The sequence below is a fragment of the Epinephelus moara genome, chromosome 1, assembly GCF_006386435.1.
Source record: "Epinephelus moara isolate mb chromosome 1, YSFRI_EMoa_1.0, whole genome shotgun sequence".
Lineage (NCBI taxonomy): Eukaryota > Metazoa > Chordata > Actinopteri > Perciformes > Serranidae > Epinephelus > Epinephelus moara.
Window position 1 is genome coordinate 32,424,517 of NC_065506.1, and position 17,834 is coordinate 32,442,350.

The following is a 17,834-nucleotide window of genomic DNA, read 5'->3' on the forward strand; positions in this document are numbered from 1 at the left end:
ACTGGAGTGCATCCCTGACCTCTCTGAATGACTTCTGCCAAATGTATTGTAATAATAAACTCCAGAGCTCATTTGGCTGCAGCTCTAACAATACTCCAGGTCGGCTGTGACTCACATGGATGGCAGTGCAGCACACACACACAAAAAAATTATCACCAAGCTGTGAGAAAATTACTCATGGTCTGTGGATGGGCACACTGACAGACCTTGTTACATTATTTCCCAGCAGAATACTTTTCTGCATGGACAAAATGTTAAGAATGACCTGAGAGGAGTTCCCCCCAAAGCTTTCCCTGTTTAACTGAGAGTTGGCGCTTATAGCTCACCACTGCCAGTGGAGTTACAAGCCTATTAAAAACACCCTTGCACTCTTGGAAACAAAATTATCTTGTAATAAAGCCAGAATAGTTTGGTGTATGACTTACTTCTTCATTACTCAGTTGTGCCGGTAAAGAAAATTTCTGATTTGTGCCTTGCTTACGAGAAAAATAAAGAAACGAGAGGACAATGAAGCTGCAAAAAACACGAAGGACCAAAATGGACATTTTTAAAAACATCGTCCCCTGCCTCACATTCACCTTGGCTGACTTTGTAGTTATTTGTCAGACAGATTACAAAACTGTCAACACAGGGTAATCTGCTATGTCTTGTGGCTTTATAGGCTGTTAATATGACATCATCGGAGTGTGTATGTGCATGCATGCGTGTGTTTGTTTGCGTTTGATGTCTCTCTCCATCTCTAACCTCCTATAATTACACAGCTCATCCTCCCCTGAAGGACATGACATCAGAAACCACAAGACAGTTACTTATTTAAAAGGTGAAAACATGGGAACATCTTCACATGTTCACACAGTATGGAGGTTTATGTGACCGTTTATCTGACTCATGGAGACTGTGACGCAACAGGAGGTGTGTAGTTCACATATGGGGGAGAGGAAGTAACATATCAGGGATTAACAGCCTTTCAAAACCTACCTGTATGGAAAACAAACACCTCTCCTGATACTTATGCAGATACTGTATATCAGTTTGAACTACAGTTGAACTGAACATTGCAGAAATGGGTTACTCATATACAGTACAATCTAAAATAACTGCTGCCATTGTGCAAAAGTGACAATGACATGGGGGGGCATTATGAAAGTTTGTGTTTGTTGTGGAGATGGTCTGGTCAGTGGTGAGTGTCTTCGAGTTAAAGAGGAAGTGTGGAGATTTCTGAGGTGAGGTCACTGAGGAGAGGTCACATTGCCTAATAATTTAGAAGGGAAAACAAGAAGTAAAACTTTTGGAAATCATTTCTCCAAGAAACAGATTTCAAATGAAAAATATCTAAATTCCTGGTTACACAAAATGCATCAGTCAACCAAATGTCATCAGATCTGAATATATGTATTTATTATCATCTTTAAGTGCTTGCCTAAGGGCTTAACAAAAATCTTTGGACTTTCTCATTTCATTCTCTAAATAAATCCTTTGTGCAACACAGTAATTAATCTAGTATGCATGCTCATAGAGCCATACCTTGAATGTTATTTTAGCAACACATTAGCCACAGACAGCAATGGCAAGCTCAGTTAGCAGCAAAATGTCATTGTAGACTATAGAAAGCAACAATTACAAAATTGCAACAGAAAAACCTGCCGATAATGTCTCCAGTGAAGGTATCAAAAGAGTCAACCAAATTGCCAAAATAAACGTCGTCACTGTACATTTCTACAAACCATAGGTATGTTACATTTGTACATTAAAATGTAGCCAATATGTTGAAACTTTTTCTTTACATTTCAATTTTATGTTTTAATAACACATGGATGTAAACATCATGTTTTCAGGCAGCAAGGCAGCAGGCAGCAACCTCTGAAGCTGAAAAATGAAGCCAACAGGGAAGTACCAAAACTCCAGTTCCTCTGACGTTCTCTTGAGGCTGGCTCCAAAGCGAGTCAGTCCCCATAGACCACCATGTTAAAATGTTATACAGCAGAAGTAAACATGTCTACAGCCTGGTACAAAAACAGTTCAGTCACTGATTTTCCCATTCATGACAACTGTATGGAGGTACATTTTTATATAACTCACCCCTTTAAATTGTATTAAGGCTTAAAGTTATGCTTGATTAAGGGCATAGCCACTTTGAGTGATAGTCTGCCTGCTTGGCATCACCACAGTCTGTCCAAATATGGCAAAGTGCCAAACTCGAGGCTTCAACACGTGAGTGCACAAACCAGTGGGTGACGTCACGGCGGCTGCGTCCATTATTTTTAAATAGGCTGGAAATGTCCTGAACTGACATTTTGTGGGTCTTGAACAGTGGTCTGCTGCTCTCTGCTGCTTGGTACGTGACAGGTGTCACACCAGCCATCATCCCCTCCTCGTCCTGATAAGAAACTCAGTTCTTATACATGAAATCTGAACCGCAGTTCTTAAGAAACAATGATATTCTGTGTATGAAAGATGTAAATGTAACACATCTGTGGTTTGCAGAAATGTGCAATGCTAAGATCTTATTATGGCAACTGGGCTGATAGAGCAGATATAATGTGTGTATCAATGTTTGTTTGGTTGGAGGTTGGCAAGGAGGGAATATCTGAGTGTATAAGTTAAATGAATTTAAATTTTAAGGCATAAACAGTATCTTAGAAATATCAGGAACTTGAAAATAACTAATTTAAGAGTCTCCTTTAGGGCATCTTTTTGGTGTTTCATCCACAGCAGCAGGTATATGTCTAGCTTTTTCTAACCTGATATTGTTTCCTCTCTTCCATTTGAAGGTTTTCTCCTCCAAACTGCTCTATCAGATTACATCTAACTTTTGTCATCATCAAAGTTGTTAGCCAGTGACTCAGACACCACAACATCATCATTTGGCAGAAATATTAGGCTAATAAAACATCCTGTACGGACATCTTAGATCCACTCGCTGCTGTTTTCCAACTGTCTGCACTACAGGAAAGAAGCTGAGACATATGACTCCACTTCCCACCAATATCTTTCCAAGAGGTTAAGGCTTCCCCGAAGCAGCTGTGGGAAAAGTATTCAGATCCTTTACTTAAACAAAAGCACTAATACTACACTGTGAAAATACTCCACTACAGGTTAACTTAATTATGGAATAATATAAGCACTTTGTGCATGTGATTGGTCGTTACATTCTTTCCATGTCCTATACTCCATTATTCATATCTCATTACTGCTCTGAGAGGACAAATGTCTTATGTAACCGTAAATTAAACAGGGGAGAGTAAATATACAATGAAATGGAGAGCGGCTTACTTTCTAATGTGTGTGTGTCTGTGCATGTACAGAAGTAGAGTTCCTTATTGACTTAAATAACACTGACCCAGACGGTGAGTCCCTGAAGGCCAGACCAATGAAAACAGCCCCTCTGTTTTGTGGTTCTGCTCAGCACAGGCCCTCTCCCCTGTGCAAATGCAGCCGCTCTGACTGACTGCATGTCACAAACTCACACACACACACCCACTCGCTTCATCTCCGCAGGCCCTCTGCTGTGGTGGAAACTCTGTGGACAGTGACATCATCATTCCGAGACCACTGAGTAACATTACAGAGAGGAGAGTGGAAATGTAGTCCCGGGCAACGAGTAACATCACAACACTGCGGCACCTTGTTACTGCCATTACTGTGCCGCAATCATGGAAGCAAAGGCTGTGGGGTGAAACAATCGCGGCTGCCCGCAAAAGGACACAAAAACACACACAAACACACACACAAAAAAAAAAAAAAACCAGAAGAGCAAAAACATTTCTCCGAGGACACCAAGTGAGCTAATTTATCATCTAAAATTTCCACTTTCCAAGAAAAATCTTGCTTCATGATAAAATCATTGAGAAACGAAACATCCTGGACAGCCTTTGTTTACTTGTTCACTATCACGTCCTTGTTATGGAGGTGGGGGGGGCAGGCTATTCCCTGATATGTTTATCTGTGCTGTGGACGATAAGAGGTTCTGGTAAATTCTTGTGCTTATTTGTTCTCTCCTGTGGATTGAAAGCATATGGTTTCATTGCATAACACAGACAGAGAAGGCGAACATGGGGAGAGATGACTTCACATAATTATAAGAAATGGTAGGCCGGTAGACTCCCTTGTGGGGCTACAGCTTTGATTTTTGGCCACTGGCCTTCCCTGCAGACCCTGGGCTTCTTAGCACATGCCTGAAAACAAATGGAGTGTTAGTCAGTGTTTCCTTTTCCCAGGAATCAGCAGTTTAACACAGTTTGACACAACCAGAGGACAAAGAGTTCCCCATGCACACTGCTGCATTAATAGACTAACATCTGTAGAGCACGACTCAGATCAGATTGCTTCAGATGACTTTATCCTTTAAGGTAGCAAGAAGTGTTCACACTTTTGATGAACTGTGGAATCTAAATCTGTTTGCATTTACTGTCTTTGTGAATGCAAAGACTCAACCTGTATTAGAATTGGCTTATTAGGAACATAATATTTTGAATGAGGAGGCTGAAATACTTTCAATAACAGTACAAAACTTACTATCAACCCTTAACAAGTTAATAAAGAGGTTGCATATTTTTGTAGCATTTGTATTCAAACAACAACTTTTAATGACTTTTTCACTAATGTAACTCCAGCTAAAGGCTTACCCCCAAACCTCAACCACGATAAGTACATGCCTAAGCCTAACTTAACCCAAACCTTTAAGAGGCAACAGTTATTCTGATGCAGACAAAAATTTGACACCATAACTAAAAGTTCAATTATGTAACTGCCATCAGTCCCAAATTGATCGACAAGTCTTTCAGTGCATGGACTCACAACAGAAAACAGAGGGAGGTTACTAACTTTGAGCTTTAAGAAACACCAGTTGACAAAACAATCCCAACTTAATGTGTGAAGCCCATGGACACCTTGTGATCGAAGTAAGTGGACCTTAAGGTGAGATTGTTTTGTGATCTAGGGCCTTAACACACCATGCTAACGGTCGGCTGTCAGTCACAGTCTGCTGCACACAGATGGCAGTTTAGCTCACAGCACGAGAGGAGAAACAGGAGTGAAATAAGCATACAAACAACTGAAACCAAGAAGGTGTGATATCAAAACAAACTTGGTATATTAGGTAATTTTTTTTAGCCACTGAGCTCATTAATAGAAATAGTTTGTGACTGTGTTATTATGGTAAATTATGCTTTGTTATTTCAATGTCATTGCCAAGTTGCGTTAATGTGCTAACTGGCTAACTAGCATCTTAAATCCGTCCTTTCGCTCTTCCAATTTTTCCCTTTTTCACTGACAAATACAGACTACCACCACCTGCTGCTATGGAGAGTTATTTCCTCTTGTGCAAGTGCAGAACTTTCATGTTAGCTGGTCATTGGCTTTAGTCTTTGCGATGTGTTCAAGTGCAACTTTTTGGCCGAGACGCAGGTGAGGAGAGGTGCCACTGGTTCTATGATGTCATTTTGGTGTATTTGGGCCTTAAGTTGTTATTTTTTTCTGATCTTGAAGTTAAACTCTTTCATTATGTGCCAGTACACCCTAAATTTATTCAGTTAAAAACAGTATGGACTGGGCATTTAATCTATTTCCAATAAGGAATCTCATATTGAAGGGAACTGCAGAGAGATCAAATTGAGGACACTAACTTTATTAGATACTGAACACGCTGGCCTCAGTTTACTGGTTGAAAATTAGACGGCCCACTATATGGCACAGTGTAGTTGAGATGCACAAACAGATGATTAAACTGAGCAAATATACACTGTTTGTTTTTCATGCACTCTGACTGAAGAGTCTCCTCAGCAGGACAGAGACAGTGTCTGCTCTGAGTCCAGAGAACAGACTGCATTTATGAATCATTTCCGTGCTGACGGGTGGGGGTCAGAGCAGGTCACAACACTGTCTCTCTCTCTCTGCACTGTGACTTCTACACCCTCTGGTCAGGGAAACGGTCCATTGTTACTGTACACCGCATTACTAAATACAGATCAGAGGCTTTCATAACTTGTGCAGAGGAAAAGGGAAAAGAGAGAACTTTTACAGCTTGTGTTTCAGCACTCAGATACAAGCTTGTTCTTTTGTTTTCCTGATTCTGTGTTTCTGATCTTTTCATACCACCACATCCTTTGTTTCCTTCTCATTTTGTTCCTGATTCGCTGTTTTACCGACCCTGTAAAATATTCTGCCGGGTAACAGAGCTCCAGTACATCCACATGCTCTCATTCACCCCTTTTATGGAGCAAAATACAGTCATACCACAAATATTCCTGAAGTGAAATGCAGTTGATCTGGCATTCAAGAGGCAGCATGACTACTTCGCCATCTCTGTCATCATTTATGCTTTTGTAAATGGGTTTTGTTGTATGTGTCTGGCTAGCTCTGCAGACGATTACTGATTGTGCAAACTATGATCCAAGTCTTCTGTCTGGTTCTGGGTTTGATTCAGAGCTAAATACAAAGACAGTCCACATTCCCCATAACCCAGGTGTCATGCCTCCTCTTACAGTAGCAGGCACCATTTTTCACATTGTATACATTAGTATTTGCCAGAAAACGCTGCAGGTACAAACCGCCCTCCATCTCTAAGCTGAACCACAGCAGAGAGTGCAGATGTGTTTATTCTTTGGCTGGACAGATGTGTTGAGAAAGTGAGGATCTTTAGTTTAGGGGCACTGTGACTGATGGGAAAGGCTAGACAAAAAGGGAGTCAGACTTTATAACTGATACAACACAGCTGTCTGGCAGATTACATTACACTAAAATGCCTTAACGGTCCACATTAACTTTGCTTGATCACATTTGATGGGCTGTGAGGAAAGGTGAAACACAGTTGGGGTGGAGAAAGTGCTCCATGGAGATTGTAAAAGCAGATCTGGGTTCAGTGTTTATTACCCCCAAAGAGATGCTCCTCCAGATGTGCACCATAAATACATGTAAGAATTCACATGCATGTGCAAAGATGAACCAGCAGAAACACTTTCTCACACATGCAGCCCAGAATGCACACTCCTTGCACTCATGTTACGGTGCAGAACAAAAAGAGAAGGTCCTTGGGCTGGTTCTACTCAGGTTTCTTGGAACCTTGGTGCTATCTAGAAAACCAGCCCACATTTACACCTGTTTTGAGCTGTACCATTGCTGCTTGTACCAAAACAAGCAGGACAAGATGATGAGAAGTTGTAGAAAACTATTAAGGCCCAGACACACCAAACAGACTTCAGAGAACTAGCAGCGACTAAGGCACCATGTTGCATTGCCTGACATTGCCATGTCTCAGCCAAAAAAGTTGCACATGAAAACACTGCAAAGACTGCAGCCAACAGTCAACCAGCACATATGTTCTGCACCTCCGTAAGAGGAATTTATTCTCCACACCAGCAGATGGCGGTAGTCCATAAACGTCATTCAAGAGGAGAAACCAAAAGAGCGCTATGATGCTAGTTAGCCACTTAACACATCAACAACACAATCCAATGTTGAAATAAGAAAGAATATTTACCGTGCGCCAGTGAACAGTAACACAAACACCACAAAATGTTTCTGCTAAAAAGCTCAACGACTGAAGAAAAACAATCTTAACATATATAACAAGTTTGTTCTGGTCTCACTCCCTCTTGACTTTGGCTCTTTGTTTCTCTTCCCATGCACTGAGCTGGACTGCCAATCAGAGTGATTTCATTCACCGATGGGCTCCTCAGTTGCCGCCACCAGTTCAACATGTTGATCCGCCAAAAAAGGCCCAACGAAGGGCAACAGTGCAGGACACACCTCACCTACAAGGGTGGCAGATGCTCACCAACAGCCCAACTTTGACTGACAGCAGGCCATCAGTTTGGTGTGTCAGGGCCTTTACATGCGCGGCTCCATCCTCTCTTTCCAATCTGTTGAATGACACGCCCACAGATGTCACGGTTCACACTTCAGGTAAAAGAAAAGCTGCTATTTCTTTGTCTCTAGCCGGGAATCATTTTTTGTTCACTTAATTAACTAGTGCTAATTAACACTTGCTAATTAGCAAACACAGTGCATCTGAGGATGATGGGAATAGTGTTGCAGGTATTTCATCATGAACTGAAATTTTGGACAAAATAAAAGTTCCCTGAGGGTGGAAAAGTCAGATAATCACCAGAGTGGCTGCAATCTATCCTGTCCAGGCATATTGTGTGTACCAGATTGGATAGCAGTCTGTCCAGCAGGACCATGAATGTCACTGCAAACATTTTCCAACCAACAGCTGAGATATAAACATCTGCTGGTGAAGATCATGTGACATGTTCGAAAGCTCCAGAGCAGCTATTAAATGGACTTTGAGGTGAGACCGTTTTGTCAGTAGCTGTTTCCAAAGCCAAAAACAAACTCTGAACTCAAAGAGAGAAGATTCTCAAGCATCACTCTGGATTTTAAAAGCCCACTTTGCCTCCTGGTCTCATTTCACAGCACTCACACTCATCAACAAAGAATTTTAAGCACTTAACAAAAAAAAAATTGACTTATCTGCGCATTCTATGCTGTGATTGCTCACATTTATACACCACTAATGACTGTTCTTCTGTGAGAGCACGCACTTAAAAAGCCTCGACTCTGTCATCCTCTGGCTGCCGTCCACTGAGGCGCGGCAGTGTTGCGTACTTGGCTGTGGCCTCCTGGGAGTGATCTGTCCTCTTAAACCACACCAAACAGCACCAGCGTTTATTAAAGCCCCTGTCGTGTTTACAGTCTTTCCTTTTAACTCATCTGCTTGGAAGTGGTTTTGCCATGAGAGGAAAGAGGGGAGCAAAACACTGGTTTGAAAATGAGCGCTACGAAGAAGATGAGCTGGTTCTCCTTCGGGCCTCCGTGCAATGAGTCGGTAGATTTGTGCAGGTGGATGCTAAGAATTGGAAACAAGCATTGGTGAGATCAGCTGGGTGTTCGGTACATACACTTGCAACTATAGAGTGGCTGCAAACTTCCACTCTCATCTCTGGAGTAGAAAGCACAGCTGAGGCTTATCTTATCCTGCTTTCAGAAAGAAACCCAGCACAAAAAAAGCTGGTTCAGACTTGTGTGCTACATTGGAGTTTTTTGAGGGGAAATCACTTATCATGGCCGCGGAGAGATAACATTGTGTTGTTGTTGCTGTCCCATAATGCTTCTGTGCAGGAACCACGCTGGTTTGATTTGAGTCTGTAATCTCAGTGAGACATCTCCTGACATTTTCAACAGGATACACCATGTCTGAAAATGTCTCCATGATTTCAGCTGGCCAGAGTGAAAATACTTGTATGATGATTCAGCACTTTAAACACAATGGAGGTGACAGTTCACAGACTCATGTGTACATACAGACAGGCTTTATATGGCCTGGGTTTGGGAGGTAAGCTCTAAAACATCCACTGCTGTGTATGCAGTTAGATGTTGTTAGGGTACCTTTTCATCAACCTCAACTGCAAGGATATCAGAGCTGTAATGTACACAGTAAGCCGAATAAATATAGCGTCACAGAAATTTTCTTGTCACATATTAAAGGCACAAAAATAGCAGACAGTTTCCTCTATTGGCTTCACACGTAGCAATAAGTGTGGTTATTTCATTTCATCATTCTGTCATTTAAAGAAGTGTGTTTTGCTTCCTTCTCTTGGATGTTTGGGCTTCACTGTGCAGAATGATTTATGTGCAGTTGACACCAGAAGCTTGTTTTCATATTAATCTGCTGAAGGGGGAATTTTTCTCAGTGCTTACCTTAAATCAGGGTTAAAGGTACAGTTCACCCAAAAATTAAATATAGACTACATTTTTTTTCTCTCACTTGTGGTGCTATTTATCAGTCTAGATTGTTTTGGTGTGAACTGCTGAGTGTTGGAGATATCGGCCACAGAGATGTCTGCCTTCTCTCCAGTTTAATCAAACTAGATTGCACTCAGCTTGTGGTGCTCAAAGCGGCAAAAAAATACATTTGAAAAACTCAACAGCAATGTCTCTTTCCAGAAATCATCACCTGGTTATTCAAGATAATCCGCAGACCTTGTTGTGAGCAGTTTCATGTAGGAACTATTCTCTTTCTACCAAACTACACCTGCAAACTGTATCACCATGCAGAGGGAAGCAACATTACAGCTGCAGAGGAGGATGCAATTAATGTTTTTATCTCGCACTGGCTCAGTGGTGCTAGGTGAGCTTGTGATAGATGCACATTTCCTTCTGCGCAGTGATACCATAGGGAGACGTTTGGTTGAAAGAAAATAGTTCCTACATGAAACTGCTCATAACAAGGTCTGTGGATTATCTTGAGTAAGCTGACTCTACTGTCTGACTCTTCCCACTGTCTCCACGCTCAGTATGAGCTTTTACCCTCAGGCAGATGATACAGGATGCCCACATTTAAACTGAACTGTTTTAAGAATTTGTGTCAGCCTCAATTTAGATTTTAAATAATGTTGCTTGATGCTTAGGGGTTGTGTTGTGTTTTGCTTATGGTGCTCTGTTGTGTGCTGGTGTTATCTGCAATACTGTTATGTGTTTTTATGATTTTTTATGGTGTAGGCTTTTCATTTCTTCTGGACTATCATATCGTATCCTATCGTATTGTAACCAGGTCATGATTTCTGGAAAGAGACACTGCTGTTGAGTTTATTAAGTTTATTTTTTTTGGCGCTTTGAGCATCACAAGCTGAGTGCTATCTAGTTCCATTATACCAGAAAGAAGGCAGACATCTCTATGACCGATGTCTCCAACACTCTGCAACTCACACCAAAACAATCTAGACTGATAAATAGCAGGAAAAACATGTATTTTTGTTTTGGGGTGAGCTGTACCTTCAAGGCGTCCATATGCAAGCATGATTTTGTGACACTACTGCTGGGTTTGAGGCCAGTAGTGGTTCACTATGTAACCTACACAAGTGCGATGCGGAAACTTTAAACTTCTATTCCACAAAAACTGAGAATGGACGTTTCAGTGAAGTACAAGACATCCTGTGCACAGCTGTGAAATTTTTGAGGCAAAAATATTTATATAGTTATGGATTCTGGAAAAAACATTGTTAGACTATTTTCAGTCAGAGTATTCCAATACATCATCCTGAAAACACCACATACAGGTAGCCTACTTATTTCCATGCATGCTTTTTATACTTATACTCCAATTCAGCCCAGAGGGAAATTGTGCTTTTTACTTCACTAGATTTAATTCACAGCTGTAGTCTCTAAAAAAGCTTCACTTCAACCAACCAGCTTCAACTCTGCAACAGTAATGCATCAGCAATAACAGTCCAATAATAAAGGAGCCATTCTGCATAATGAATATTATTAACTTAAATATTTTTCTGACAGTACGTCTCCATTTTCCTTAAGGTAAAGTTGAATGCAGGACTTTCACTTTGTTATCTATATTTCAAAATGTATACGAGGCAGTTAAAGCTATCCTATAGAGTCCTTATCTGTCATTAACATGAGCCTTAACCTCATCTCTCTACAGAAAATATTTTGCTTTATTATAAAACTATTTATTATATAATCACTCTTTTGAAAAACAGCTTTGATTGATTTTAAAATTGACACTTTAATATGCTGAATGTTGATACAACCCAGTCAGCTGTAGCATAAACCTATATATCACGGAGTTAAGTCTTTTATTTAAATTATTCTCAACTTTTAGGTTATGAATTTATCGTATGGACTATGATGGGGCCCAGTTTGTCATTCCCAAATGGCCTTGAGGTGTTTCATTTAACAGCCCAACATTGTCACATTTTTCAGGGTGTGCTCAAAGAGAAAGCCAATTCTCTCCCGTGTGGGTTGCAAAGATTTTTTAAAAATGATGTAACCTGAAGACCCTTCAGGTCGATTTTAATGGCAAGGGGGGGCCACATCTGTCGTCACTCTCTGTCTCCTTAGTATATACAGGACAGGGTGGAGAGAGACCATATGCTCCATGTTCTCTGCTGCCTCTCGAGTTACCACAAAATGAGCCGCATCTCTGGCTGAGATCCTGTGAACCCATTATGGAGACTTTATTCCTTCAAACTGTAATAAATTAAGAGGGATACAGGCTGTTAGGCCTGGCTCCCACTATGAGGACATGACTCCTCTTGCAAGAAAACACTCGACAAACTGTTGTTGACAGTAATGTCCAAATGCTCATTTGGATGCTGGTGTCAGAAGAGAGGTGTCTTTCTCTATCAATAGATGTTCATCCAGGTAGTTTGTAAAGTATACTGTGCAGCCTCTTCAGATCAAACTCCTTAAGCATTATACTATATATTATATGTGTCAGGTCAAAGTCTTCACCATTCCACTCCATGCTTGTACTGAACGCAAAACATTCAAAAGCTGCAACTTGTGCAATTCAGTGGAAACATTTTAAGGTTAAATTCCTCTTTCTTGTCCTCGCTGCCAATTACTCACCTCTCAGTGTCTGTCTACTGTACGTTAAAGAAGCAAACTTAAGCATAACTTCACTTAAAAAAAGAAGTTCACACTTCTTGATCAGCATTTTTCCAAACACTGTAAAGGGTTAGTATCATGCTTTTTCTTTGTGGCAAATAAAAGGGGAAGGAACCCTAATTTTGACACGGCCAAGGATGGAGAAACATACAGTGATGACGAACAGTGGTTTCAAAGAGCTGCAATAAAAGTTTACAGTGGAAACAGTAAAGAGGATAGTATGTTTGTTGTTTTGTATTTTTGCAAAGGAGTTGATGGTTGCCCCTGAAGTTCACCTTGTCAACTGTTACACAAAAAAAAAAAAATCAATTCCCAAAAGTGTAGTTCATGTTCTTGATCTTGAAATGACTTCACCTTCAACTACAACGAACAAGACTGTATGAGAATTAATTACATGTCGTGATTCAGTGTGCTCCATTTTAAACACTGTAACATGCAACTATTGCACCATCCAGTGGTTAGGTTGGGTATTACAGCGATATACCAAGAACCACACATATCCATGGATGCAGCTTTCTGTTCCACCTTCAAATAAATTGTACATTATTATTATATTTTAATTTAATCAGAACAAAGGAGTACGGCTGTTTTTTTTCTTCGTGCAAAATTATGTAGTTTCCCCCTTGTTACGAATAGTGGTAATAGTAAAGTAAGGTACCACCCATGCCAGTGTCTTCATTTCATACATACATTTATTTTATATAAAAGAAAACAAGGGTTGCAATATTAACAGTTATACACACAGGCCCGTCACTGGAAAACTACGGTATCCAACATGGCAGCTAGGCACTGAACAATGTTGGATGTCATTAAAACGTCTACGTGCTCCTCCAAGTGCCTCTTGGGATCCTGCAAGGAGGAGGACAGAAAATTAGAGAAGGCACCAAATAAACATCAACAATGAGATGTCATGAAGATGTTTTAAACAAATACAATTTGTGCTTTGACAAATCTTCGGTTTCAACGAACACTAACCTAGTAGCAATTTGTCAATTACTTAAAAATATACATTAGATACAAATATACATTACATGTTTTTATCTGAAGTTTGAAATTTCATAATTACCTGTTTTCCAACGTTCTTGATTGCCAGCTGCTCTGGGGTCATTTTGTCCTCCTCTTCAACGGCCTGAGATGGAAACACGATACTGTCTTAATATTGCAGGGGAGCACTGCAATTATTTTTTGGGGTGTTTTTCCCCTTTACTGATAGGGCAGCTTTAGATTGACCTGTGACCCACTGCTGCATGTCATCCCCCCTCCCACCTTTCCTGTCAGAGTCAAACCTGGGCTGCTGCAGTGGACTGAGGTGGCACACACTCCACCAGGTGAGCTAGAGGTCACCCTCATATCAAACTATTTGCAGTTTTTACTCTAAGAAAATACTGTGTTTCATTTTTTAGGCTTCTCAAGACCTTCCAAATCCTGGATAAGGGAAATACAGCATGCGTGTGAGCACCAGCACTTGTGTGATGGGAGTCTTCAAGTATCAAAAAACTCCAACAGTCACACAGCAGAAAGTAGCTCAGTGATTTATCTGACTGCTGCGCTGGCAGTCAAAAGTTGAATTACAAGACAGATCAGTGGTTTGTTGGTTACAACACCATCCTTTAATCTCTGTTTTAACAGAGTTTTTTTTAAAGTCAGGTTTTTAAAGATCATTAATATGTACATAATCATTTTAAATCACATTTATTATAATCATGACAAACTTTTTTTTTTCCCTTGGTGATTTCTTTAAGATTATTTCAGCCCTTGGGAGTTTAGAAAGATTGTCGGATGAGGTCTAAAAGGTGTACCTTGTTGTAGTTCTTAGCCAGCTCCAGCATTTCCTTGACGATGGTCTCATTGAGCTTGCAGTGCTCGCTGTAGTCCTGCAGGGTCAGGCCCTCCATCCAGCTCTTCTTGTGCAGGTTCAACAGCATCTGAGGAATAATACGAGTTATGTTTCTCATGCTCTATTGAAAAAACAAAACACCCAAATAAAACAATTTGTGATAAATGTATCCTCAAACCTTCTGCTCCAGCTCGTTTTTCCTGTAATTGATAGTGATGGAGTAGTAGTGTCTGTTAAGTCCATGAATCAGAGCCTGAAAACATGAGAAACCTTAAGTTAAGTATATGAATCAATAACACGCATAACCTCTGACTGCTGAGAGAAACATCCCAAACATTAGTATTAATATTCCAGTACTTTATTGTGATCCAATCTTGTTGGGATCTTTCACAGTAGCAGAGGATTCATTCTGGTTCAGAGGTGGAGACACCACTTTACCATCTCTAGGTGATGGTACTGTGTAAAATGAGTTTACCTGGATTGAGGGCTTGTTCAGATGACCCAGGTTGGATGTGGTTTGTCTTGGTTCATGACCCAACACCATCATGTTGGCGTTGATCAATCTGAAGGCATCAATAACAACCTGAAGAGGACAGAGGCCGCACATGAAACCAGTTTATTGAATAGTACTAAATTCTAATTCTTGTATAACGCCTCCAAAATAAGAGACACTGAGGAACAAGGCCCAACTGCAGCAGCTTTACATGTTTACCTTTCCTTTGACACTCTGAATGGGATCAACCACCACTGCTACAGCTCGCTCTGAGAGGGCCTCAAAACTCTGCTGTGTGTTGATGTCCACGCCAGACAACCAACAGCCAAAACCAGGGTGACTGTGGTACCACCCCACCACCATCTCTGGTCTGATGAGCAACATGGGAGGAGGACAGAAAGCATGGTTAGGAGGTGTTACAATAAAAAAAAAAAAGATTGTATAGAGTCATTTCATCATCAAAGTGACATTTCATAAAACTGCTCAGGCCTGCATTTAAACTTAAGTTGTTACTTAACTTGGTCCACAGAGGCAAACACTGACCATGCATTTTTCTAAATAGTGTGACTGTAGATATGTTTCAAGGTTTTACCTGCCAGTCTGTTTCAGCATGTCCAACATCTTGGCCTGGAACACAGGGTCCACTGCTTCAACACTCACACCCTGTGAGGTAAAAAATTGTCATTTAGTGACAAAGAGCAAAGGCAAAAAAAGCACCATATACTTATTGTGTATGGTGCCTTCTTCCTACAAGGCATTTACTACCCAAATAAATAAACAAACAACAATAAGTCTGCTTAATTAGTTATGTTATGAGGGCATCATCTTGATTTTAGGGGGAAATACATACTGTTCCTGACTGGGGCATGGCAAACACATCAATCACTCGCACTGTGTAGTCATCAACAAATTCTCCCAGCATCAATCCCATGACCTCCATTGGTACACCGGCACGCCCGTGCTTCAACATCTAATGACAAACAAATATACGAGAGGGAAGTGTTATTTTAAACGTAAAAAAAAACAGACTGCATAAAAGAAAATGTTTGGTCCAGATGATGTGTGATTACCTTGAGCAGAGCCAGAGAGGAGATGTACACCTGCTCTGCTGTGTCCACAGCAGGTGCATCTGTTGGAGGGCCCTGAGAAGTCAATGCAGGGTTCATTTATCAGATGAGGCCTTTTAAATACAGCAGCTGCTCAAATTAAGTGCTAAAAGCCAAATATTTAACAATTTTATACATATAAGCATTGACACATTTAAGTTTAAATATTAATTTAGGATATAAAAGTTCCTTAATTTAGGTGAAGGTTAAAGATGGGTGGCTTTGGTATAAATAATGTTAGGGTAAGAATCTGGAGGGGACTTTAATTTCTACCTCTACTTCTTGTGTTAGAAACCACTAGAAACCTTTGTTTATGTTCTTTATCTGTGGACAATTCAAACTTCGTGTTACCTGGCCAAGCCCGGGCATTCCTCCTCCAAGTCTCAGCAGCCGATCCATTTCAAGATCTGATGAACAAAAACAATAATTAGTTTGTCTTCAAACTGCACAGCTGACCCACAACATGTATAATTATCAGATATCAGAGAGTAACGTTAACAAAGTCCTTTATCATATGGGATATAACTAATCCTTCAAGCATGTACGACAAAGTGCAGAGTTTTCAAAATGCAAATAGCACAAGTAGTCACATTTCTTAATAAAAACTAACTGTGTATGTAGCGTAATAAATCTTAAGGTTGTGTTCTTTAAATGGGTATGTGCTGGGGTTAGCTTGGATTTCTCTCTGCAGATAGACTTGACAGGTGTGTTGACCTCGAATAGGCTTTTTGCCTCAAAATATTAAAGGTAGCATATAGTTACAAGGGTACATATTTTAGATGACCCTGTGATTTATAACTGATGTACATTAGCACAACTTTGGCTTTAAGCTTGTGTTTCATCAAAGTTACATCAACAAAAAGGGTCGACTGGACTATTCCTGTGTTGGAACTTATGACCTAAATGACTGAGAGTTTCATTGTCTGTGTTTTACTCATGTTATACTTTGAGTATTTTAAGGCCTGATGCTGTTGAGCTCAATTTACGACTTTATTGCTGCATCTGGGGACGCGAATAAATAATGTTAAGTTAATGATGGTAGCAACCACATCGCTAGTTAGCTTTAGTTAGCTAATTTTCCCATAGTTACGCAAACACATCGATAAAGAATCGGATAAACACACATTAGTCTTGGATTCAGATCTTATTATTCGTGTTTTAACCACAAAACAGGCAGGTTTAGCATAAAGTGACATGAAATTGCTAGATTCATTAACTAACAGTCAACGGTACTGAAAGCGTTAGCTTGCTGTTAGCATCTAAAGCTAAGCCTCTGTCACCTCGCACAGCAAAAGCCGTAAGAAATTATAAAGTCTGACTCCATTTCACCGTATTTTATGAATGTTGCTGACAGTGTTGAAGCTGTGAGTCCACTTACCTGTTGTCAAATCTTGCGGTTGTTCAGAAAAGTCTGTGTTTCTATGTTCAGCGGAGTCAAACTACCTGGCTACAATGAATCAGCCAGAATTGTCTCTTTGCCTTTTTTTTTAACTCAGACAGAAAAACTGCTTCCGTCGCACTGATGACGTATTTTGTTGGCGCCCGATTGGCAACTGCAGAAACAAGACACAAGGGGGCGCCACAGTTACCACATTTCATACTTTTACTACTGTTGCTACTGGCCTACAGCTAATACTACGACTAACAGTACTTCTGCCAGTAACAATAATAATAATAATAATAATATTAATAATAATAATACATGTAGCTGATGTAGCTGTGACATACATTTAACAATTTACTGCATATAAATAGTATACTTATAAAAATACAGTAGGACCTGTCTAGGTTACTTTCTCTGCACACTGCATATTCTTTTTTGATTCTAATACTCTGAGCCGTCGCACATCCAGAATATATATATATTTTAAATTCCTGCTTAGCTTTTTCATTTTCAGTTGTTAGCCAGTGTTGCAGGCTAAATATCTTTAAATAGTATTTTTATTTATTCATATATATTTATTGTATTTTTTTCTGTTCTATATTTCTGTTCGTT

At 40.1% G+C, this 17,834-nt stretch overlaps 1 protein-coding gene across 1 annotated transcript; it reads right to left on the bottom strand.

Moving 5' to 3' along the window:
• Positions 1-13,076: 13,076 nt before the first annotated feature.
• psmd14 (proteasome 26S subunit, non-ATPase 14) lies at positions 13,077-17,353 on the bottom strand. Its single transcript, XM_050052141.1, has 11 exons — positions 17,217-17,353; positions 16,190-16,245; positions 15,803-15,874; positions 15,583-15,702; positions 15,325-15,395; positions 14,952-15,102; positions 14,715-14,822; positions 14,418-14,492; positions 14,202-14,327; positions 13,469-13,531; positions 13,077-13,251 (listed from the first exon to the last, which is right to left on the bottom strand). The coding sequence occupies exons 2-11, from the start codon at positions 16,235-16,237 to the stop codon at positions 13,153-13,155; spliced, it is 933 nt and encodes a 310-aa protein (XP_049908098.1). The 5' UTR covers positions 16,238-16,245; positions 17,217-17,353; the 3' UTR covers positions 13,077-13,152.
• Positions 17,354-17,834: the final 481 nt, after the last annotated feature.

Bases quoted from the DNA above. Each gene is read 5' to 3' on its own strand.
- psmd14 (XM_050052141.1), bottom strand. From the start codon at position 16,237: ATGGATCGGCTGCTGAGACTTGGAGGAGGAATGCCCGGGCTTGGCCAG. The intron at 15,103-15,324 runs GTAAAACCTTGA...GTTGCTCATCAG, and splicing joins ATGCTGAAACAGACTGGCAG to ACCAGAGATGGTGGTGGGGT. The intron at 13,532-14,201 runs GTACACCTTTTA...TTTCCATCTCAG, and splicing joins TGGCTAAGAACTACAACAAG to GCCGTTGAAGAGGAGGACAA.